This window comes from Lipotes vexillifer, unplaced genomic scaffold, assembly GCF_000442215.2.
Source record: "Lipotes vexillifer unplaced genomic scaffold, Lipotes_vexillifer_v1.1 scaffold102, whole genome shotgun sequence".
NCBI classification, from domain to species: domain Eukaryota; kingdom Metazoa; phylum Chordata; class Mammalia; order Artiodactyla; family Lipotidae; genus Lipotes; species Lipotes vexillifer.
The window spans coordinates 1743580-1768601 of record NW_006786541.1 but is presented as its reverse complement, the minus strand read 5'-3'; the positions used below and the strand labels follow the sequence as shown (position 1 = coordinate 1768601).

General features: G+C 44.8%; 1 protein-coding gene across 1 annotated transcript in view; it reads right to left on the bottom strand.

Annotated features, from left to right (window-relative positions):
* RORA (RAR related orphan receptor A) overlaps nt 1-22417 on the bottom strand; it is a 754745-nt gene extending 732328 nt beyond the window's left edge. The window contains 1 exon segment of the mRNA XM_007458880.1: nt 22151-22417. Within this exon segment, the coding sequence (XP_007458942.1) occupies nt 22151-22316 (166 nt within the window). The 5' untranslated portion in view covers nt 22317-22417.
* Nucleotides 22418-25022: the final 2605 nt, after the last annotated feature.

Genomic DNA, 25022 nt, shown 5'->3' with positions numbered 1-25022 from the left:
GGGGGGGGGGGGTCTGAGGTTTACTAAAGAATATCCTGCTTTATCTTTCTCTACAGTAACCTACCATATGGATTCAACCAAGGCAAAGCTTTCCAAGGATCCAAGAGGCAGGGGGTGATGCTCTAAACATCACTTCCACCACTGGGAATAGTAAACAGTCTAACATCTAAACTCCAAAAGATATTACTGATGCTGTTTATAATTAGCATGCTAAATAAAACGGAGTCAAGCTGCTGGCTTACAGAGGCCTAAGCGTATTATGCAGTTGGAAGAATATACATGTGTGTGAATCTATGTGTGTACATATACGTATATATATACATACACACACACATGCATGTGCACGCACACACATACACACACACTACTTATGGGTCCAATTTCTGAGATTTAGACTAGAGCATGGCTACCAAACATATTGAACCCACGGAGGTGAGAAAGACAAAGGGACTAGCCTTTCTCCTTCATCCTCCATGACACACTAGCCAAGAAAATTGAATGGACCTGGGAACAGATGAAGATAGAAACATACTGCAGATTAGCCACATTTCAAAAGGTAAACTCCAAACTGGAGAACCATTTGAGAAGCATCAAGAGTACTGAATTGCTACCCTCCGTTAGCTAAGAGCCTACCAAATGGCCTACACATCTCATTTTCACTCACAACACAAAAAGAACACCAAATATCAGAATCCCTAGAGTCTAGCCTATGGCGTCTCTTTCAAGAAATCAACGGCCCCAATACTTAACTCAAGCTTCTCTCATTTTATCCACCTTTTCTTCACAATTATATTCAGTGGTCTTTGTGATTCACAGCTGAAATGTGAAGCATGAATTTCTCTACAAGTATTTCCCTCTCTGGATTTGTTGTTGCTCATAATAATTCTGATGACTTTCAGAGGAAAATGCTGAAAAGTAACATTATTACGTCAGAGTAATGGCCAGTATGCTTAACACTTGCTTCCAAGTATTTCATCACCCAATGTGTAAAACAACAAGCAGGCTGTCACTGGGAAAGCTTTTGAGTCAAGTTCATTTATGGGGAAACCTCACATTTACATTAATTGTATATCATGAAGAAGGGTCCACAGCTAGTGTTTTCCCATTTACTGATAGTTTCTACATGGTTGTTTGATCACATTTTCAATGACCCAGACAGCTCAGTCCACTAACTTGGAAGATTTTAAGTGGTTTAAAACACAAAATTCTGGCCTCTTCTACTAAAGAAGATATGAGATAAAGAATTAGCATTTCTCTAAGAGAGATCTGTTCTTTCCCCATATGGAGTAGGCTACAGTGAGAGTAAGTGCCCCATAGGACAAAAAAGGAAGAAAAAGGAAACTATCAACTAATGAATGGATAAAGCAAATGTGGTATGCCCATACAATGGAATAGGATTCAGCAATAAAAAGGACCCAGATAACAATACCTGCTACAACATAGATGAACTCCAAAACCATGATACTAAGTAAAATAGGTCAGACACAAAAGACCACATATTATACGATTACATTTAAGTAAACGTCCAGAAAAGGCAAATCTCCAGGGACAGAAAGTAGATGAATGACTCTTAGACTGGGCCATAGGAGGGTGTAGTGACAACAAATGGGCATGAGGGATCTTTTGGAGGTGACAGAAGGTGTTCCACAACTGGATCATGGTGGTGGTTATACAACTGTATAAATTTACTAAAAATCATTGACTTGTATACTTCAGAAGGGTGAATTTTATGGTATGTAAATTATGCCTCCTTTTTCTTAAAGAAGGGAGAAAAAAATAAGGAATGTATATTCATTGTTGCATTTAAAATTTGGGTCTTAGTCACGAGGTCATAGAACGTCAGAGCTGGCAGAACTTGTAGCTCAGGGCCTCCGTTAAGCTACACCTGGGACTCACCTGAAGAAGGTGGGGCTGGGGGGCTGGGGGAGGGTGGGAGGAGGTGATGGTGGTGAAAGCCAGTTGCTCAAAGCCACTTCCGTGATTAATGGTCAAGCTGGGATGAGAACCCAGGTCTCTTGATTACTGGTCTAGTGCACTACTCACAACTTATCTTTATTATTTTGCTTCATGCAAACTCCCAAGGCATTAATCATACAGATAACCATTCACAAACAGATGTGCTTGAGTCAAAGGTCAATGTTTCGGGGAATATAGAACATACTGGATAACCTATGAATTAGTTATTCTCTGCTTGCATTAGTGCTTGTATATTTCATTTTCTTGTCCTCTCAGTATTTGTTTTTATGTGAAACCTATGCCTGTTTATGACCTTTAGATTGAAAACGCTTTCCTTATCCAAAAGAGTCACAGATGCGTTTTTTTTTTTAGAAGCTGAATTGACTCTAAAAGGCTCACTGCTTCAGTACCACCAACAGCAAACATCCAAATTCAGACCTAGCCACAGGGGCTTGTCTTTCTAATAGAAATGTAAAATAGATCTTTATTTGCCACAAAATTAACATGGGATCCAATTATGCGGAATAGGAAGGAATTTGTCGTTGAATTACATTAAAAAAATCACCCACACTAATTTAAAACAATGATACCACAGCCTTAATTACCTTGGGCTTTACTACTGTAGCTTTCAAACAGTACAGGAATATGATGAGACACAGCCATGCCTACGATAAAACATACACAGAAAAATCGGATTCTGTTTAAACAAACAAATGAGCAAGTTAAGAATTTTAAACAACTTTTTGGAGACAAATCGACCACTCTGAAAATTATTAGAAAGCATTAAGTGCCAACCAACATTACAGACTATATGTATGTGTCCCTGCCCCCTCCCAAATTCATATGTTGAAGCCATAACCGCTGCCCCTTGTAATGATATTAGGAGGTGAGATCTTTGGGAGGTAAACAGGTTTAGATGAGGTCATGAGGGTGGGGTCCCCATTGGGATTAGTGCCCTTATAAAAAGAGGAAGAGACACCAGAACTTCTCTCTATCATGAGGATACAGTAAAAAGACGCCCATCGGTAAGCCAGGAAGAGGGCCCTCGTTAAGAACCGAATCTGCTAGCACCTGGGTCTGAACTTCCCAGCCTCCAGAACCATGAGAAAACAAACGTGGTTTAAGCCACCCGGTCTATGGTATTTTGTCACTGCAGCCTAAGCTAAGGCAACCAAATACTTCCATTACAGCTGTGCAGACCGCTGTACAATTCATTACAGTGATCAAGGTTAAGTGGTTATACAACATCCCTTTCTCGGGAACTCAATCAGAGGTTAGTTATACATGTGCATTAAAGTATGTGAGAAAATATTTAGCCTTCCTAAATCTGAATTTTGCAAGGGGCTATTCTTGCAGTGACTTACTTATACATTTATAGCCTATCTACCAATGCTTTCGCCTTGGCATAAAGTGAAAATTAAAATAGAACTGCATATTTAGCTCAACTTCCCTGTCACAGAACCAGTCCTTAACTTTCTGAAATATATGACTTTAGCTTTAAAACAATGCCCATCTCCAAACCGCTTCACTTTTCAGTTGTCTATATAGACAGGGGCCAGCTGGATGGACACTCCCAGCATGCTGGGGTTCCCCAGCCAGGCAGGTGTCTCCTCCTCTGGAAACACAGAGGAAAATATACAGTTAATGAGGAGGGACAGAGCTTCACTGACCAGTACGAGTGGAAGCTCAGAATTTAAATATACCAATGACCTCATGCTCAAGAAGGTTCCAAACTGCCCCGAGGGATGAGACTTGTCTAGCCAGTCTTTCTCTAACAAAGCCCAAAACTCTTCCCCTATTCCACCTGATTGACCCATGCGATACCTAAAGTGGAAAGAAAAATTCCAAAGCTGAAGGCAGTACTTGTGCAATGAGGTCTGTGAGCCCTAAACCAGAGGATCTTTGGGGCAGGAATAAAGATTCTGTTTCAAATCACAGAGCCTAACCTCATACCTGTTATAACAGAAGCAAATAAAATAACCTCAAACTGCACAACCTCTAAACTATCAAATCCTATATATGCCCTAATGTTCTCAAATGACTCAGTTTACCTAATTTGTGAAAGAAAAAGGCAGAACTGGGAATAATAGAAATATGTGAGGTGGGCTAAAGCTATGGATACTTTTTTCTTTGAAAAAAAAAAGTAAGTAAATGGAATAAAATGAACTCACTGAAAGCTTGAGCAATAAAGGGAAAAAACTGCACCACTCTAAGACAACTAAGCTAATGATCATAAATATCTACTCTGAGCTATTTCCTCGCAGGATCCTTACAGAGCCTCAACCGTCTGCAAGCCGACACTGGACCCTTTAAAACATAACCCAACCTATGCTTCTTCACTAGGAGCCGGAACTCTCTTCCTGCATCTCTGCACAGAAAGGCCTGACCCTCAGCTTTCCCTGGCTCTTGGGATGGTGGCCAAAGCAAGAAGTCAGGCTGGAGAACTCCCCAAGGTGGTTCTCAGGTAACCAGCTGGTTAGATTTCATCTTGTGTGGGTTAGCTTAGCCTCGCTAAGCAAAGGAGACACTTGGCCCGGGCTGAGAATGATTTCTGTTTAGATTTCTTCAGGCCTTGATTCTAAACAGCCCAAAGAAAGGCTCCGCTGTCCCAAAGGGCACCTTTCAAGAGCAACAAAAATAGGACGCTCACTGAACAAAAGGGGACTGTTTGGCCACCAACGTCCTGAACAGGGTCTGACCGTAGAACTGGAAGGGCTTTCTGCAAAGTTAAAAAGACGGAGAAGAAAACAGCAGCAAGAAAAGAATCATCACAGAATCACCCACTCCAAACCTTCCTTCCCCTCCTCAGAAGTGCCAACGGATAAAATTTAAACCTCTTTGAAGAAAACTCCAGCCGGAGCTCAGCTTTCGGGTCTTAGAAGACACTGGCGTCCCAAGGCCTCCCCACTGTCAGATCAAACACACACAAAACAGTTCCCTGATATGTGCCTGGTTTCCCCCATACCACACAAAACAGGCTTTCGTGTTAATCTGCGTATCGCACTGTGTGGAGAGACCTCTAATTTCACAGCATGGAGATAACACAAATAATTCATGTGACATATTAGCGGTGTACCTGCGGGGAAAGCGTTTAGTCAGGGCTCGCGGAAAACAATAGGAGCTCGGCCACCACGTCAGAAGGCAAAGAGACGGCCCTTCCAACAGGCTAAGCCCCTCCTGTCACACTCACTGGAGTTGTTTCAAGTCAACAGGTCTCCCTAATTACACGACACTTCTTTATTCTTTAGTCACTCTGTGGCCTGCGACATTATCAATTTCCTTCCAGGGCCTCCAGAGGCTACTGAATACTGGAAAGCTCCTTGCAAACAGTAAGTGCTGCAAACATGCAGAATAGCAATCCCACTAGAATCATTATCAACATTATCACCACCAGCCCACCAACAAACACTTGTGCATTTCTTTGTCTCTTCCTGGCCAACTTAAAAAAAAGTTTTTTCCCTTTAGTTTCCCATGGCTAGACCCATCCTTTGAAGATCTCACACCCTTTCTCAAGACCCTCTTCCAACCTTCTCTCCCACAAAGCCTTTCTCCCAGGGCAATGTGGCTCTCCACAGCTACTATGCATTCCACTTCTCCCAACCCTGAGGTTCTGTCAAGTGAGAGGCAGATTCCCTTTAGAGACAGGATAAATCAATGCTGGACCATGTAGAAAGTTTAAAAAAAAAAAAAAGGGCAACAACTCTACAATCATCAATTAGACATGTTGGGAACAACACCACCATCCAAGCAGATAAAACTCAAATGCAACCCGAAGCAGCAAAGTGTATTAAAACCTCACTCTGAATTTAAAGACATTCTTGGTTTGTTCTGTGTGTGTGTGCCTCTAGTAAATATAAGATTTCCAGGTCCAAAGCCAGTTTTCCGAGATACTTTTCTCTGTCACTGCACCAATCCATCCTCTTAACTTTCTTAGCCAAACCCACCTGGACCTTGGGCTTATTTTCTCCTGATTTCACTTCAAAATCCAGGAACATGTCCTGTGTAAAAATTTCACCTGCCAGTCCCCTGTCACAAATGCTGCTTCATAATATCTCCAGCCCGGCGGTCCCTCCTGAGCTCCAGGCCCTGATTAGAAGACTGGTTTTCCTAATCCCAAAGGCGCCATACTGTCACACTCTCCCTGCCAGACCTACATTTCCAGATACTCCCCCGGCCCAGATACCTCCAACTCAGCCCATCCAACATGGAACCCCTGCCGTCTCCCCTCTTCACGTCACACCCCAAACCGTCCCAGCCAATAATTCCACCCAACTCTGGGGCTGACTCCTGTCGGAACGTCTACCATGCACCTCCAATTCCACCCCCTGGGAAATGCTCCCTCAGAGCCCACCTCCTCACCGCATTCCAGTCCCAGACTGCAGTACGTCTCTCCAGAGGCACCACAGAGATCTCCTAACTTGGCTCCTTATCACCGTCAACCCTCCACCCCAACCTCAACATACTTAGGCTTAAGTACTTTACCAAAAAGAAATCAGATATTTTTCACTTGCTTAAAATTTTGTCCTAGGAAAAGGTCCAAAATGCTTTGCCTGGCCCCTGTCTTCTTTCTCCAGCTTCATCTCCTAGTCCTGCCCACACAGTCTATGCTTAGGCCAGGTTCCACCTCATTCACCCTACCTGAATGTGCCATGAACTTGCACTTCATGAACCCTGGCCCAGAATGCCCTCTCACTTTTTGCCCTCTAGGCAACTCACTCCCCCCATTTTTCCAAAAATTAGGCAGAGATACCCACTCAGTGAGGTTTCCCTGACTCCTCATGAAATGTTTCCTCCCTCTTCTGTGCACTATACATTTTGTAAATATCTCTATTATAGCACGCTCCGTATTTTTTTGAAATCACTAGTTAATGTGTCTTTCCTGCCTATCGATTCTTCCCTTAATTTAACTCTGTACCTCCACTGACTAACAGGGGATGTGGCACATAGTAAGTGCTCAGTTAATACCTGATGTATCAATGAAAGGAGGCAATATACTGCATCACCTTTAAATACCGAAGCTTTCAAAGAATATTAGATTTTCTTGCCTCATCCCAGTTTTCCCTCAGCTGGCTCATCTTTCACATATTGATTCTAACCTGTACCGTCACTGGCATCCTGAGGGCATTCACTGAACGACAAAGTAAGAGGCAGAGATGTGGGACAGAAAACTCAAGACAATCTACAACGCTGTCCTCCAGGAACTGAGACCAATAAGAAGATAAACAGAGCTGAAGCAGCAAAATAGGACTTCAATAAAGACTGTAACTAACGAGCGATCAAACCAGAGTGTTTGCTACTAAGAAATAACAATGGACAAGACCAATTAATACCAGGATGTTCTCAAACACCATGGTAATTTTCATTATAATGTTTTATTGGGCACAATGTGATATTGATATTTTTTCATCGAGGTTTGCAATAAAATTTCTCCACTAAATATATTCTTAATCCAGATGCCAGGCATGGATGCTGTGTACTCTTTCCTCAAATGCTCACGGAGTTTAAAAAATCAACATTGTTGACCTGAGATACAGAAAGTGCACAGTTGTTTATGAAGAAAATCTGCTTTTGATATTCTGGTCATCAGAGCCAGCATTATATATATATGAAAGTTACATATATTCTAAAGTACATAAAATCTCAACTCTTTGGACGAGGTCTTTCTGGGGTTTCAGATTACCAGGTGGTGGTATTGACTGACAATGCTGCAGAAGCAAGATCCTGGAGTGAGGGCAGGTGAGAGATGGAGATGACCAACAAAATCCCTTCCAGATGGCCTCTGCACGAAAACATGGAGAGGAGGTCTTGGAGGCGGCAATCCAGCCTGGAGATTAACCAGGTAAGTCTTCAGGACCTCCCTGGAAATGGCTGGAAACCCATGCACATTTACTGCCCAACTACCCCCACTGATGCCAATTCTCCTGAAGGTTCAGGGATAAAGTCACTGGAACCAAAGCAAAGTGTAATTCATCCTGGGACTTTTTAATTCACATGCCCCACTGGGAGCAGCCACATCTGATGCCGCCTTCTCAGATCCTGTTTCTGCTCTAGGGTTAGCTTATGACTTAAGGCGTAAAAATATGCCTCTCTCTTTCTGCTGTGGTAGAAGTTGTTTGGCCAATGTCCTTCCTTGGGAGACAAATGACAAAATAAAATGACCAGAGTTCCTGGGCCATTAATGCTTCTTTCCCAACTTGAAACATGTCAATTAATAGAGGCTCCCAGACATAATAAGGATGAAAAGGTTGAAACAAATACATGAAGCCTTGTTTTCAAACCCTACCCTTGATACTATTATTGACTTGGCCTGCCGTAACTGATACCTGTCCCCAGGCAGGCCAACCAATTTGTTAAAAAGGCAACACAGGCAAGCACTTTAATGCTAGTCATATATCTTCTTCTTGATCTGCCTGACTGGTACAATATTTGTGCCTGTGTGTGTTTACTTGTTTGTACTTGTATATATGTGTGTATACATATATACATTTATATTTAAATACACAAAAATTCACTTTTTCACTGAACAATGGTTTATTTTCATTCACTGACCGTTCAATATTATATAGGATTGGGGCTTCTCAGCTAGAGTCTGTTCCTTAAAGACCAGCTACTCTAAGTCTGCATGTGTGTGTATCACTCACACCATCACAATACAAGTTAGACAAAATAGATGCTTAATGGTGTAATTCACTTTACAATGGCACTATTATTACAGCATTACTCTATTTTCATTACTACTGCATATTAGGATCGGCTTCCAACATGTTTGAGTGAAGAAATAAAACAACCTAATCACAGTGCCAATTAATTCTGTAAAAGTCATACAGTATATCAAAACGAAAACATTTTCACAGCATCCCAGGAAGATGGGATTCCACGCCTAGCTCACTTCCTCTAGCTTCCTTTGCTTTCTATCCCTACAATACTTTGACCTAGCCTAGTCCAATTACAAGCCAAAAATCAATCAAAGACCCTTAGCAAGCTTAAATGATTCTCTAAGGAAGGATATTATAATCCATCGGCACACCCTCACCTTGGGCTAACATTTTCCCAGATTTACCCAATACCATTGTAGTACCAATAACTACTCTTTCTCGTGCTGCTCTCTAATCAGCTCAAATACTGTAACAGCAGAGTGATTTCAAGCAGGTTGTGAGTCTCTGAGAGTATTGCTTGCAAAGTGCATGTAAATTATTAGATTACATTACAAGTGAAAGACTCAGCGGCGGGTCACCATAGTGGAGCATTAGTGTAGAGCAAGTTGAATGGAACCCTCGAAGACAAGCTTCTCCACTGTGATTTTTTTTGGCAGGGAGGAGAAAGTGACTAAAGGGGGAGGGAGGGCAAGCAAAGATGGGTTGCTGAGAAATGAGGCACGAGAGAGCACCCAGCAGACTGGGAAGGAGGGCACTCCCCCAGCCTGGATGGCTGGAGGGGGCAGCCAGCGGTACTACAGGAATAGTGAGGGCGGGGGAAGGGAGCAGGCAGACATGAGGCCCTCTTCTGGCTCAGTTGAAGGTGTGGGGTGTAACCTCAGGGAAGCCCAACAAGGGGCTGATGGGGTTGAACTTAAGTGATTCGCCTGTACTTGGCAGGATCTAGCCTGTGGCAGCGGAGCTGAGGGACTGGGATAGGATCCAGTTCAGGAAAGAGAACTGGTAGTTAAACGGAAAGACTCAGATGCCCTAGGACTCTTGCTTATTTCACAGAGCAACCAATCAGAACCAGGGAGGAATGCTGGAAGCAAAGGGAGCTGCAGACCTGAAGGGGATACAGGGGAGATATGGCCAGAGGGCCCCCTGCTCCTGGGTGTGCTCTGCCATCACCACCAACACTGGAGCGACACTGAATGTGTGCTGGGCATCCTGCCAGCTGCTGCACAGGCATCCTCGCAGGTGACCTTCTCAAGTACCGTGGGAAGCCGGCATCATAAAATCCCCGGTTTTCAGGTGACATAAGAAGCAGACTGAGTGGTGAATGAACTTACCTAAGGTCACAGAGCTAGCACACAGCACACCTGGGCCTCACTCCCAGCAGGCTTGTACCAGCCACATATGCTGTTTCCCAACACGTCTAGCCTTGGTCTGAGTTGCTCAAGACTGGAGAAGGCCTGAACCTGCTACGGAGGGGAGGATTGGTGGATCCACGAGAGAGAGAAGTGGGACAAACAAGGGTGGCTGGGTCCAAACCCAAGGCCCAGTTGGAAGTAGAAGCAACTAGAAGCTGCACTTGCAGAGTTGGGAGGTGCAGAGCTGAATCTTTTGAGGCAGCAAACAGCTCTGCAGGGCAACGTGGGAGAGACAATCTGCACAGTTAATGAGCACCAACTTTTTGCAAGGCGCTGTGCAGGGATGAAAGAATAAACCATGGAGCTCGTCTTCTTGCGGGGACTAGACTCCTGCCCAGGAAATAACACTAGAAGATAGTGTAAGGGAACCTGGTGAAGGAAGAGGCCACATGCTGAGTGAATGAGTAAGGCCCATGTGACTGACCACTGTAAAAGACACGGGGCTTGAGAACTGCAGGAAGGATGGGGTGAGTCTTATCTGAAGCTAAAACGATTGTAGGATCTCAAGAAGCAAAGAGATTGGACATAAGATGGGAGATGGGACGGGGAAGAAGAGAAGGGGAAGGGGCAGGGCCTATACAAGGAACAGAGGTAAGAAGAGGCTAAGTTCAACACACATGTGGAGAACCCTCAGGAGTGTCTGGTCAAAGGCGACCCAGACAACGGGCTACACTGAGATGCCACCACGAGAATGTAGGATCCAGGAAGGCAGGGATCTGACTTCTCTTGTCCGCTGCTTTATCCCCAGAGCCTAGCACAGTGCCCAGCACAGAGAAGGTGCTCAGTAAATATTTGTTGACTGAAACAATGCCACCCTCGTGCCTGTACACAGTGATGACAGTTCCAAGTAAAGGGGATCCCGGAATTTACATGCTAAGCCAAACTAGGCAGATGCATGTCTAAACGGAACAGGATATTAATGAGCATGTGCTAAAAGTGGCACAAAGATACCCAATGATTACAAATAATAAGCATTTACCTTATTTTCCCTCCCCCAACTCTTCCTTGAAACTATGAGTAACACCTGGAGTCCGACATCAGTTACTGTGGAAACCCTCCCTCCTCTCCTCCCACCTCCAGGCCACAGCCCACAGAAAGGCGGCTTCTACCTCATGCCCAGGACAGTGGTTTTCAACTTCGAGGAGCAGCCCATAAAATAGATCATGAAACCGATTTGGTGGCTCATGACTTGTATTTCGTCTTTAAATAACAGAGCAAAATTAACAGTGCATTGCAGGTAATGGATACTTTATGTGAAAAGTTTACTGTGTATGTGTACCCTGGCTTACAATATATTATGTTTTTCTCATAATAAACCCATAATAAAGACACTGCACTAGAGGAAAAAGAAACTCCAGTATTAGGACACTTGTTTTCATAACCAAGCTGAATGACCCTTCTTTTCCTGGCTAAATATGAGTGTCAAAGGGACTGCTCTTTGGGCCAGTAAACTTGGCCCATCCTGAAACATCAAGAAATTCTGTGTAACATACTAAGTTCAGATCAGTTCCTTCAAAGTGGCCTCTCAGTTTCACAACACACAATCTCTTTTGAAAAAAAAAATAAGATGTATTTCTTCCAGTTATAAAAATAATACATGCATAATGCAGGAAACTCAGAAAATAGAGAAAAGCACAGAGAAAGAGAAACTCAAAGATAATCCCACCATCCAGAGTTGACCACTTTATCATTTCATCATTTAGGTACACGTGGGCCCGTGTTAATATATACATACATACACACACACACACACACACACACACACATGCACACACACACTATAGTTTTTATAAAAATGATCCCATTCCCTGCACACTACTATGAAAGCCATGACTTTTCACTAAGTGGTAGATCCCAAGCATCTTCCACTACAACATGATTTTTACTGGCTACATACTATTCCACTCACAGACTTGCTCAGGAGCATCCCTATAAAAGACATAGCCTTAAACCCTCTGCCTTGATCAAAGAGGACAGCTGCTGAGAGATAACCCTCCCCCACTGCACAGCTAGAGCTGGCTGCCACTAGCTCCAGCAAACATAAGGGCTCCAAGTACTGGATGCCCCACTCTATGTCCTGTATTTTACTTTCTACCAAGTCAGAGTGGGAGACACAGGCACAATTTTCACTATTCTTTCGAATGGCTTTACTGGCAGAGCCACAAGCTCACCGGCTAATTTTTAATGAATAATAAAAATGCCCAGTGGGATTAAAATATAATAATACTGATAATGTTCTACTGCTGATGCACAGCCAAAACAAAGTTACTTTCATACATATCTGTCACCTAAGGCTGGGTTAACCTGCGTACATAACGTAATAGCCTCGGGGCGGGGCGTGGGGGTGTCTCCTGGGGGACAAGAACTTGCTGGAACTTCTGAGCATCCTGACATAGCACACAAGTGGAAGGAACATTGTTAGGGAGGGAGAAGACCTGTGTTCTGGTCACAGCCTTGCTACCTACTAGGAATGGGACCTCAGGCACATTCTGATCTCTGTGGGTACCAGTTTAAATGGGGGGTGGGGTGTAGATGGTTCTGAAGGCCTCTTCTGGGTCTAACAGGCTTTAGTCTAATAAAACATGACCCAAGGCAGCCTCATGAGTGAGTCCTACATATCTAATGTACACCCCCAAGCTCAAGATTAGAAAGCGAGCTTTTGAATTTTCTAGAGCCCTTTCAGGGGTGTATTCAGTTCTCCTACTGATTCTTTTGGGGAGCCTCGAGAAAGTTCAGCAGCTCACCACTCTTCATGCACTTTCTGTAGAAACATGCTCATCCAAAGTGGGTCACGGTGCCAGAAACAGTAAAATACAACTCCAGCAATTTCATCCTTCTCATCATCAGTCAACTAATACAATCACTAGAAGAAGCATCGTCTTTGATTATCAAAGTATTTCATTTGCCTTTGCTTTCCCCCTGCTTCATTACCTGCACAATTGAGAGTTATGGGCAGTTCACCCTCCCAGGTGCTCTGTACTTCCAGATATAATATCCCTATCACACAAACGTTCCTGCGAGTACATGCCATATTGTGACCGTGGCCTTTTTACCATCCACTGGCTTTATAAGTGTACAGTGAAAATGAAAAGCAATGCAGTTTGTTGAAGAGAATTGCGAAATGTACCCGTTTCTTCTGCCATTTGTCTGTTGAAAATCCATTAACTTCTAAGCAGTCACTCCTCCCCATGACTGGCGTTGATCATATGGGATGATATAGGCCTCTTTGCTTCTGGAAGGGCAGAATCATATCGGGTTGTCTTTTCTCCATCTTTGTTCATTTCTTCGGGTTTCTTTAAAACTAACTGGATGAGTCAATAAACATGCCAGCCATTTCCCTTAACACCTGTTCTTGCTTTGTTTCTCCAAATATTCCCTTACCTGCCTTTGTCAATTGGCATTCTCAACAAGTTCATCATAACTTCTCAAAGTGCCAACTTTTCCTCTGTTCGTCGTCCTTGCTAAAGATAATTTAAAATTAGAAAGGCACATTCCCAGCCATTTCAGAGTCACTGCTAATTTCATCCTCTTTTGCATGGGAATCTCCTTCCCTCTAGAGATTCCCTTCCTTCACTCACAGCCCCCGCTCCCCAGCCCCCCACAGGCAGCATCCTTAATCTCTGTATGCACGACCCCCTTCCCCTATTTCACCACTCTTATCTTTCCCCCACAATACTTCACCCAGTGAAACACACTTCAGCATGTGGCTCTCCTTCCTTCACTCCACTTCTGAGAGAAATGTCTGTGTCTGGAGATTGTAAAGTCACCTTCAGGAAACAGGCATACAGTCGGCTGTCAATTAATCAGGGTAAGACAGAAAAAATTACGTGTGCAGCGCTGCTTCTCAGTACATGCCTTTATGCTCTGGAGACCAAGAGGATTTCTCCCACACAACCTAAAATTCATAGTGATGCCTTTTGTTTGGCTATAACGAATTCTCTACCTAGCAGCACAGCTGTTAATAGTCTGGATTATTTAAAACAGTGATTACCGTACCTCATTATAAATTCAAGTGTTGGTCTCCCCTGTTTCCCCCCCATTCTGTTTCACCTCTCTTCTTTGCAACCTGCCTGTTTATCCTTGGTAGCATTCTTCGCTTATAAGTCAAATGACTCTATATGCTGTAATTTTTAGTCCCGCATTCAGAGTCCGACATATAGATTTTAAGCCACTTGATTCTCCCCCATTAGGCACAGACCCGAACATCACCATTCTTGTCAGGTATACAAGTCCATCAAGTTTCAGTGTCATTTATACACCATTTTATTGCTTTTTACTTCTTTCACACACGCCTACCACTTACGTACAGCAACTTCACAACATTCATATTTCATAAACTTCATCAGTATTCAGCCAAATCCTCCCCCGAAGTAAGCTAGGTATTTTTAACAGTGCACTGCCTCCTTCACAGGCGTGAGAATCCTGTACCAAGTGGTACCCTTCCTGGTACCCAGGAAGAGTTTCATCTATTATGGTCTGTTCACAGATGTAGGAACTTCCCAATTGTTTCAAAAAACCTTACGGTAGTTCATGATCAAAACTCAAATGCCCAACCACGCTGTTAGAGATCACTGGAGGCTGGGTGACTATAAATCCTCTACACCTTGATTATTCCTCTCCGCTTCCAGCCTCTGACTGAGCAGCAGTCAGGGGAAAGCAGCAAAGGTGTAGAAACTACCTGGGACAGCCTGGAGGCCTCCAGCACCTTCCAGGGTGTGGGAAAACCTGTCCTCTCCACTGTGGTGGGTCCTGCAGACAGGGCCACGAAGGGCACATTCTGCGGACAAGATAATCACTGGAAAACCACAGGGCCATGCCATTGTCAACGTGCCACAGCACGTAATGTGATAAGACAGTTTGTAATAATGATGTGTCATTGGAGGCCATAAACATCTGTTAGGAAAAAAAAGATTGTTCTTCCACCAACACAAGGGAATTGTTACCTGTAATTCCTTTTCACATTAGCATGTAAAAGCCAGAGCCGAAACGGAGCCTGCCTAACCCATGGGCTATGGTACCTTTATTCGTCATCATGCCCTACTCCACTCTTCTAAGGATTTCTTTAGACAATCTCCTTTATGTCTTTAATCCGAAAGTAAAATAATGATAATAATAATAATAAGGCTGTCACAAAAGAACACCAAGACTCCCAAGCTGAATTTCCAACACTAGGATATCAAAGATATCATAAGATAACTCAGCTGAGTTATTTGTAGTGAAGTACATGGACCTAGAGTCTGTCATACAGAGTGAAGTAAGTCAGAAAAAGAAAAGCACATAACCGTATGCTAACATATATATATGGAATCTAAAAAAAAATGGTTCTGAAGAACCTAGGGGCAGGACAGGAATAAAGATGCAGACGTAGAGAATAGACTTGAGGACATGGGGAGGGGGAAGGGTAAGCTGGGACGAAGGGAGAGAGTGGTATGGACATATACACACTACCAAATGTAAAATAGATAGCTAGTGGGAAGCAGCCGCATAGCACAGGGAGATCAGCTCCGTGTTTTGTGACCACCTAGAGGGGTGGGATAGGGAGGGTGGGAGGGAGGGAGACGCAAGAGGGAGGAGATATGGGGATATCTGTATACGTAGAGCTGATTCAGTTTGTTATAAAGCAGAAACTAACACACCATTGTAAAGCAATAATACTCGAATAAAGATGTTTTAAAAAAAAAAAAGGTATAAGATAACCACAGACTACCATTAAATCAGGTGGGACGGTCTTGAGAAAGTCAGTCTCTGACTGTAGTACCTGGGATGCTTTCCACACTGGTCCAGTGAACAAGGGCCTAAGGTTGGAGAGAGAGCCTCCTCTGGAGAAATCTAACTGTTCTTTATTGACATTCTTGAAAGTTTTCCTTCTAACCCTAGAATTTCCTAACTTTCAGGATTGATGAAACCCCTTCAACTCATCTAAAGGAGAGGCAAAAAAAATAGCCGACATTTCTATCTACCACTACACAGGGGAGAAGTTACATAATGCTATGGTAATACAGCACGTAACTTATCTGTAAATACAAGAGCCTTCCTAAATTCTTAAGGATGATTTTACATCCTCTACACCGCTAGAGAAAGAATTAAGGTCTAGACTCAGGTTGAAATTTTCCTCTAAAGTAAAAATATCAACTAATCAGAATCAACAAACTGATGTGAATTTCTATTCTGCAACTTGCAACTCAGAGAACAAAGGAGGCAAGTAACAAAACATACTAATATTGAAGATTTAACCAAAAAAAGGAAACAATTTCCAAGCAGGGATCAGGACAGATTAGCCCAATTTCTGATACTGTCTCCATTTACAGTTGTATAATGTACAATCATAATTCATCCTCAGGAGAGTGACACTGTGGTACCCTAAGATCCTCGAAACTCCAAGAAAGATTCAATTACATCCTCAATGTTCTTTCCAGGGCAGGAAAGGGGACCAGGACACTTTAAAAACACATTCAGTAAGGAAAAGACAAAAACTATTTCTGCTCAATCTCCTGTTAGCCAGAAAAACTAATTCATCAGTGACACCTTGGTACTCTTATAGAAAAATCATGGTTCATTGTATATTAATCAATGCTCCAACACTGTCTACCTGTAGAGTTTGGGGGAGGTGTTAGTTCACAATATTCAACTGTATTTTCCTTAATGTACAGCTTAATAAGACGGATGAACATTTTAACAGCTCATTTCAAACCAACACTTTCCATTGCGAATGCGATACCAAAAAAAAAACCACCCTTGTAAAAAAGCATTTTGTTTTAAATGATGGAAGAGAAAACACCTCAGAGAGGCAGAGAGAGAAATAAAGAGGAGGCTGTTCTTAAATTCTCAGCAAGGAAGACAGTCTTCATTTTCAGAAAGGTACTGCACATTCTAGGTTGGTGTTCACTCTGGCACCTCAAGGCCTTTCAAAGCAGACTCCTATTGCTCTGGAAGAACCTATTACTAGTCTGGGATGAATGGGTCAGGAATCTCCTTGAGGAGGGGAAGGATGATGTCTACCTCAGAGTCCCAGCACACTGGCTCGTGAAAGACAAAGAGAGCAAGCAGCAGGATACGTCAATAGCTCTTTCCCCAGACACCTGAAATGTAGTTAAGTATTTTGCTTCCACAGACACAGAAATACATAGATAAGCATAGGAGCACCATTCATCACGGAGACCAGGAAGATGGGCGGCGGGATGGGGGGACACCCTCAGAAAAAGTGGCACGTGCTGTTAGGGACCACACCACACCAACGGAATTCGAAGTGACACCCAACTCAGTCTGTCCTTCCAACATCACATCACAACTTCCTAAAGGCAAGAATGGGAGAATCGGGAGAAAAATGTGAATCTTAACTCAGAACTGACAAGAGTATGGCCCATGGAGAAGAACCCCTGGGCTTGTCTCACTCACATTCCAAAGGTTAGCTTTGGACAGGGATCAGTTTGCTTTCAAAAGTGATTCAGCTGTCACCAAAGACCCCAGAACATTTGCATCTGGAGGCAACAGCTATTGCGATTAACATTCCTACACCTCCCTACATCCCACTTAGGAGTCTGATGTGGAACCAGCAGTTCACGCTTGTACCCCACCCCCACCTCTGCTACCTGGAAAACACAAGCTTAAGGTCTCCTGGTGAGGGGTCTGGTCCATGCAGGCTCCATATTTCAGTTTCGGAAACAGAGACGTTTCCTAAAGCCAAGGGCTCCTCTTAACACCGTAGGTTTTGGAAAATTCCAGCAGGTGACTAACATAAAAAAAGAGTCTGCTGTAAATGTTTTTAGCCACTCAGGATTTGACTTCTGGATTAATACAATTCAATTCTTTTTAAGAAAGAAGGAGGAAGCAACAGAAAAGGTTCTCATAATCATCATCAAATGCATTTTCTAAAATTATTCTATTACATTTTTAAAGGGTACAATTATAAATGTTTTTATGAGTAATTTACTGGAAAATGAAAGCCCCTTAGTTTAAAAAATAATTATTCCATCCCTCTGGCAAAGAATTTTATCCCAGCCAGTAGCTCCTTCAAACTATGGGGCATCATTTGTTCCCTGGGGAGAGCCAGGTCCACATAAGAAAAGCTGATTCAAGCATCAATCTCTAGAAAGTGCTCGAAATTGCCAGGCAAGAAAGCAGACCAGAAAGTGAATCAGCCAAGACTGAGGAGGGGAATTATGGTGGCAAAGCACTTTGAAAGGCAAAAGACTTCTGTGGGTCTAGAAGTCCTCAAGCCTCCATATAAACTACAGGCCTTCTTAACTGATTTTAAGTCAATCTAAGCTGAGCTTCCAGGGGGTTCGATCTCAACCCAGCTGAGCTTTTCAGTGTTAATCCCATCTTTTGGCTTCGATTTTTCCCTTAGGTCAGCCTGCCCTAGAAGCCTTCCACCTTCAGCACTGGCGTTCCAGACCAACTGCGTGGCACACAGCTCCGTGAGGTAAACTTTAGGGAGGTAGAATACGTAAGCTCTGGTGTGCACATAATAACGAGATTCTGAAAGAGGGTTTTTTTGGGGGTGGGGGGGTTGAATTTTTAAATTTTATTTTATTTATTTTCTATACAGCAGGTTCTTATTAGTTATCTATTTTATACATATTAGTGTATACATGTCAATCCCAATCTCCCAGTTCCTCCCATCACCCCCTCCTTTTCCCCCTTGGTGTCCATACGTTTGTTCTCTACATCTGTGTCTCTATTTCCGCCTTGCAAACTGGTTCATCTGTACCATTTTTCTAGAGTCCACATATACGCATTAATATACGACATTTGTTTTTCTCTTTCTGACTTACTTGAAAGAGGGTTTTTAACAACAGTTATGTCACAATGCTCATGGCTCCCTGAAGTCCCTGAAAGCCTTGTTAAATTAAAGATTCGCTGTAGTTTTTCCGCTTCATTCTTACTTCCCATGTTGCCTCTTGCCTTTCTTTCTTCCCTTTCATTGGGCTGAAAAGATGGAACTGAACGACACCAGCCATCATTAATAGCACCCAGAAAACGGAAACAGTTCCACTAAAACTGCTAACATTCCCTGCCCAGTTTTCAGAAGAAGGGAAGGCCGTCTTTCAGATTATAAAGTCACACATCTGATTTTGGAAGCTCAGGCACACCGGTAGATTCCCAGGTGTTCAGAATCCAGCAACAGCTTCAAGTCTACCTAGGTAATGTCTCATGAGGTCACCTCAATGTCACAAGAATCCTGACCACAATCTCTGTGGACTGCAGACACTGGCTGCCTGGAAGCTAACCCAGCTACCTCTCCGGAAAGCATCTTCCGAATCAGAAAGCATCGCACTTCACCCAATGCCAAGGACTCCACTCAACCCTCCTTGAGGTTGAAAATGCTAATTTTAAGGTGATGATGTTTGTTTTTCCTTTTGAGTTGTGTGCCTTTATGTTTTAAGTATTAAAAAGGCATAATCACCTAGTGTGTAGGTTAATTTCTTTCCGATATTGTAATTTATGCAACATTAATACTGGATGCCAGCTCCAATTTTCTTGCTGCTTACACTCTGGGAGCCGACTCGCATATTCTGCCAACTCCATTACATCATCTGAAAACCCAAACATTTCCCATTTTCAAATCACTCTCATCTACCAAGCATACTTACACATTCTCTCTTTTTCTCCCTAGCTCTCACTCTCAAAGATTGGTACCCCTGAGGAGCAGACAGTACATCTGAGGTTAAAGTCTGCAAATGCACATAATTTCTGGAAGCTATTACTACTGCTGTGTTAGCTAAAGGATGCCTCCATCTCTGACCTTCCTTTTTCCATTCAGACTGTTATATAACCTAGTGCCTGCGTGCAGGATGTGAGTTGAGTGTTTGGGCCTTACCTCCTCTCCCTCCCCCCATTAAATCTCTGGAGGGATGGACAAGACGTTGGTTCAAAGAAGAGAGAGTGGGGGGTGGCCCTCTAGGGGGCAAGGGGATGTGGGTCAGCAGGTCAGCTGTACAAGATGCATCCTGCCCCTACGTTGTCCCTCTCCCCTTGTCGCTGAGCCTAGAGGGCTGGTGGTACTGAAAGCCCCATCGTTATATAATTTGCAAGAACAGCCAGTTACGGATTTGCTAGTGGGTTCTGCAGCCTGCCACCCCGATCTCTTGCAAGAACACCTTCTGGCAAGAATGACACCTGAAGATGCTAATAACACACGGGAGGGGGATGCCTAAGAAAGGAGGGGGGTGGCAGCACAAACCAGAAATTACTGTGGCTTCCTACATACTATGTCCCCCCCCCTTCCAAAAAAAAAAAAAGCCTCAGAAACACATGAAGGGGATTTTCTCCAGTGTTTCTGATTAACCCTGTTACATAACCCGCTTGCATTCCAAATCCACCGTCTCAGGTCTAAATATACTCTGTGCAGCCAAAAGCTCGCCACACACAAACTCCCCGAGCTAGCTGCAGGTCCCGGCCCCCAGCCCCGATCCCCCTCTCTGTACTCCCGACCCTCGCTGCCCCCCTCCCTCCTGCTCAAACCGCAGTTCAATGTGTTCACTCTTTCGAAATCGTCTTTAATTAAATGTTTTTCGCGTGTGTCATCCTGATGGCTTTTACTGTACTCGAATTCCGTGAATGGGAAAGCGCCTGGACAGGGGGTGTGGCTAAGGTGTGTGTGTAGGGGGGGGGAATACTGTAAAACAGCTAGCACATGATCAGCCATATTCCTACCTCCAACTCTAACATCGAGAAGAAGGGAGCGGCTCCCGGGGGCCCACACTCGCCTCTCCCGCCCTCTCCAATCGCCGCCAGAAGCCGAGTGGCAAGAGGAGGGGGCCCGCTGGGCCAGTGCCCAAGCCAGGGCTGGAGATCCTCTCTGCCCCCCAGCCCTGGGCGGCTCGCGCGAGCCTGCTTCCTCCAGAGTGACAGGGATGATTTATACATTATTAACAACAGTAATTAAAGCCGTAGCTTCCTCCTGTTGTTTGCAAACTCCAGGCGCATTCAAATAAATAATCCCCCATCCCCAAGAAAAACCCCACATCAGGTGCCGATACCTTTAAGAAAGAAGGAAGAGGGTGAGCGTTCCCCAACACTCCACTTTAACTATAAAAAAAGCAAGGAGGAGGCAATGGAGCCCCCCCCCAAACAAACACATACACACGCACACACATTCTACAAAATGAAGTGTGTAAATATCGCCCGGGGAGCGGGGAACATCGATCGCACTATCCAACCAGCATTCAACTCGCACTGACCATTCCCAGGTTCTTGCAGAAACGCTTGGAGAGGGAAGGATTTCCCAGGTCAGAAATAAGTTTGGGTGCCTTGGCGATCTTTCTTTTTCTGCTTGTTTGCTTTTGCAGACGCTCACTCCGAATGCGCGTGGAGCGCCCCCACAGGACCGCCGCCCCGGGCGAGTTGACGCGCACACGCCCCCCGGCAGGCTGGGCGTCCGGCTGCGAACCCTGGGTCTGCAAACTTGCGCATCTCCCCTCGCCGCGCCCGCCAGACAACTTGGCGAGCAACTCGCGCGCCCGCACCCTGCTTCCTCCAGCTCAATCTCCAAATGCCAAACCCACCGCCGTGCTCCAGAGAAGGTGCCCACGTCGCCCCCCAAGTCCAGGAGCGCCCCCTCTCCATCCCCGGGGCTGCCCTGGTCACTCACTCCTAACGCCCCCCTCAGCTCTGCGGGGAGCCGAAAACCCACCCCGTCTCGGGCTGCCGGGGCCGAGACTGTCGAGAGGAGAAAAGGTAAAGGGGGAAGAGGGTGGTCATAAACAGAATTTTTTTCCCCCTTCCTTTCCTTTTTAAAGGACACTGCCGCTTTAAAAGTTTCTTTCCCGGGCCCCCACTCTCCGGTTCTCCGTATTTTGGGGAGCGTATTTAATTTCGGCAACGCGGCTTTCCTCCCCTCTTTGCAGAAAAATCAAAGCCAGGGGGTGAACCCGCCGGCTGTCAAACCTCCTGCCGCGTCCCCCGCCCCCCTCTCCTCCCGCAACCCGAGAACGGGCTGCAAAAGTTTGCAACATTTCTGGGGGGCGGAGGGGGGAGGGGAAGGGGGTGCTCCGAGCTCTGGGCGCCGGCGCAGGCTCGCGCGCGGCCCCCGACCCCGCGCCCCGGGCGCCCGCTCCCGGCCGCCCCCAGCTCCGCGCCGGGGCTCCCGCCGCCCCCTCCTCAGCCCCTCTCGCAGCCTCCTACCTCTGCTGGTGCTGGAATAGCTCTGTCTGCGCACCGGGGCGGGCGGCTCGCTCTTGCGGGCGGATTCCTGGTTCAGCGGGGTCTCCCTGGAGCCGGCGGCCGCGTCCGCGCCACTGCTGCCCGGCTCGCTGGCGGCGGGGTCGGGGGCTGCCGGAGCTGACTCCATGTTTTTTCCCAATGTAGAGATCGCTGGAGATGGCGAGCTCCGAGACTCCCTCTATCTTCTGTTTTCGGAGCAACTCTATGGTACCAAAAAAAAAAAAAAAAAAAAAAAAAAAAAAAAAAAAAAACGGAGAAGGAGACCGGGAAGAGCAAGAAGGAGAGAGCAGGCGGCGGCGGGCGGGCGGGCGAGCGAGAGCGCAAGGGAGCGCGCGAAGTGTGTCTGGGTGGACGTGTGTGTGCGCCGGAGAGGGGATGGGAGGCGGGTCTGGCCACAGGCAGCGCTAGCGAGAGCTTCTCCAGCCGGTCCCCACACCCACATTCCCCACCCTCCAGACCCCAGACCGAGAGCCACGGACTGGCTGCCAATTTTGGGAGGTGGGGAAAAGAGTGGAGGAGGAGGGGAGAGCCTCACGTGCCCCCCTAGCCCAGGGACAGAAATTAAGATTGGCGACAATGATTCTGTACCTACTTCTGAGACTCTCTCGGGAGCAGAACTTGTCCCCATCCGCAGCCAGCCTGGGAAGAAACAAATCCGGTTATCCACGTTGGGGAATCGCAGGTAGCTCCCTGCCAGCCCAGACCAGGACTGAGGAGAAACTAAAAAGGAATTAGACCTGGGCTGACACCCCAAGGAAGGCAGAGGATGGGAGGACGGAGGACGTGGCACTTCTTACTTTGCGATGGGACGTCCAGTGGGTTTCCAGTGTTGGTTTGATATATGTGTCTAAAACACAATTTGTGAGTCTAGAATTGCCATGGATAGCCAATTTTTGGTATGGTTGAAAGCGGTCGCTTTCAGCTCCTTTGCTGTTTCCTCCGAGAAGGATCCAGAAACCACTTGGCAGGGCAATTTCTACTAAAGAAAACTTTGGCTTGATTGGTCGAGGACTATCTAAACTGGATGAAATATGCCACATTGCATCTAGTTAATGCATGGCTGCTAATTGTCAATTCCCACTGCTACTATTGCTATAAAATGTAGTCTCATCCATAAAAGATATACTGGAGAGGCGTTAATAACATCTGGATGATAAAATTCAGGTAATTAACAGCTTTTAATAAGTTACATAATTGTAGGCATCCTTCCGCAGTCCCCCCTTCCACTGAAACACGCCCATCAGGTGCTTAATGAAACCCAAGGGTAGTGAAGAATTGCATCAGTGTTACTTTGATCTGGAACTCCACTATGAAGGAAAAATACAAATTGGATGAGTGGAAAATATTCAGGTGGTAGTTGCCTGACTTCCCTGCCTCAATACTCAGTCCACCATTTCCTCTTGCCTGCCGAGACACTGATGAAATCAGTACATTTTTAACACACGCCCACCTTCCTTTCAGAAGACTTGCAAATTTTGACAACAAAAAATATTGTTATATACCAGAAGGTGGCATAAATATGAGTATTTAGGGGGTGGGGAGGGAATTGGGGAACATTTTGCTTTTGCTAACTTCCTGGTTTGGAAAAATGCTTTTGAAAAATAAGAGGAAAAAAACCTAGTTAGATAATAGCTTAAGAGGAACCTCCATATGCCAAACTTCACACATGGTTTGTGTTACTGTTACTGATCTTGGTCTGGTTTCAAATACACAATGCTATTTGCCATGGTCTGTGTGTTAATCAGCAAAACCTGTGGTCCACTCTTCGGAGTGATGCAAATGAGATGTGAACAGTTCTGATACCTTAATCCAGTCTCTGCAAGGATCCCTGGCTTTTGCCTGTCTGTTGGCGCCTACAAACAATGCCATGATTGTCTCCTCCCTCCCAAATTAGATGTGTCGGTTTCCCCATACATCAAAGCACAGATTTCCAGAGCAGCCTTCACGCCATTTACAATGGGTCAGCCTGTTAATAACGTTCTTGATGCAATTGACCTAGCTTGTCACACTTGACTTTTCTAAGTAAACAAATATATCAAAATGCACGGTTTAATAAACAAGTTCCTCTGGGGCAGCAAGTATGTCAAAATACATCCACTGCTCCATATTTATTTTAGAATATTTGGGAGAAAGGACACTTTTCATATAAAATTTCACCAATGATTCTATTTGGGATGCAAGCGGCTTAAAAAATATCTCTGGCTCATTTTAGGCACCAATAGCAACTTATTAATATTTTGGGTGAAATCTGTTCCCCTGGGCCTTCATGGGTTCTTTTGCTGTTTTCCTTCAACTAAACTGGTATTTGCTTACCCAGGAAAGACCATCCTGAATATGGCCCCAGTGACCTTAGTTAAGATAGACTCCATATTCCCTTCAGGGTACCAAAAAGCCATTTCTCTTGCCTTCCTAAAACAATTACTGCTTCTGCAATTTAAAACAACTGGGAACTCAAGTGCTTTTCCTAAGGGAAAAATAAAAGTGAGTTAGATACATTCCTTGACTGTCAATCATTGTTACTAAAGTGTAAATTACCTCGATTGGGGAAGCGTTTGAAACCTGAGAAGCACAGTGATTAAGTTTATATTTCTTTCCTTCCCTCATGTCCTTTCCCTGATTACTACTTATAAGGCTTTCCAATTTTCCAAATATTTGGAAAGATGGGAGCCTTCCTTAGACTCTGTTCATTGTGAAAGGCAATAGTGTTTGCTTAAAAATGGTTATTTTACTTTGCAGTACTGAGTCCTGAGACAGACAATGGCTTAGAAAAACCTATGCTTTGTAGAAGACACAAGCCTAAAAACCACTTTCTGTAGACTCCTCTTGCCCTCCC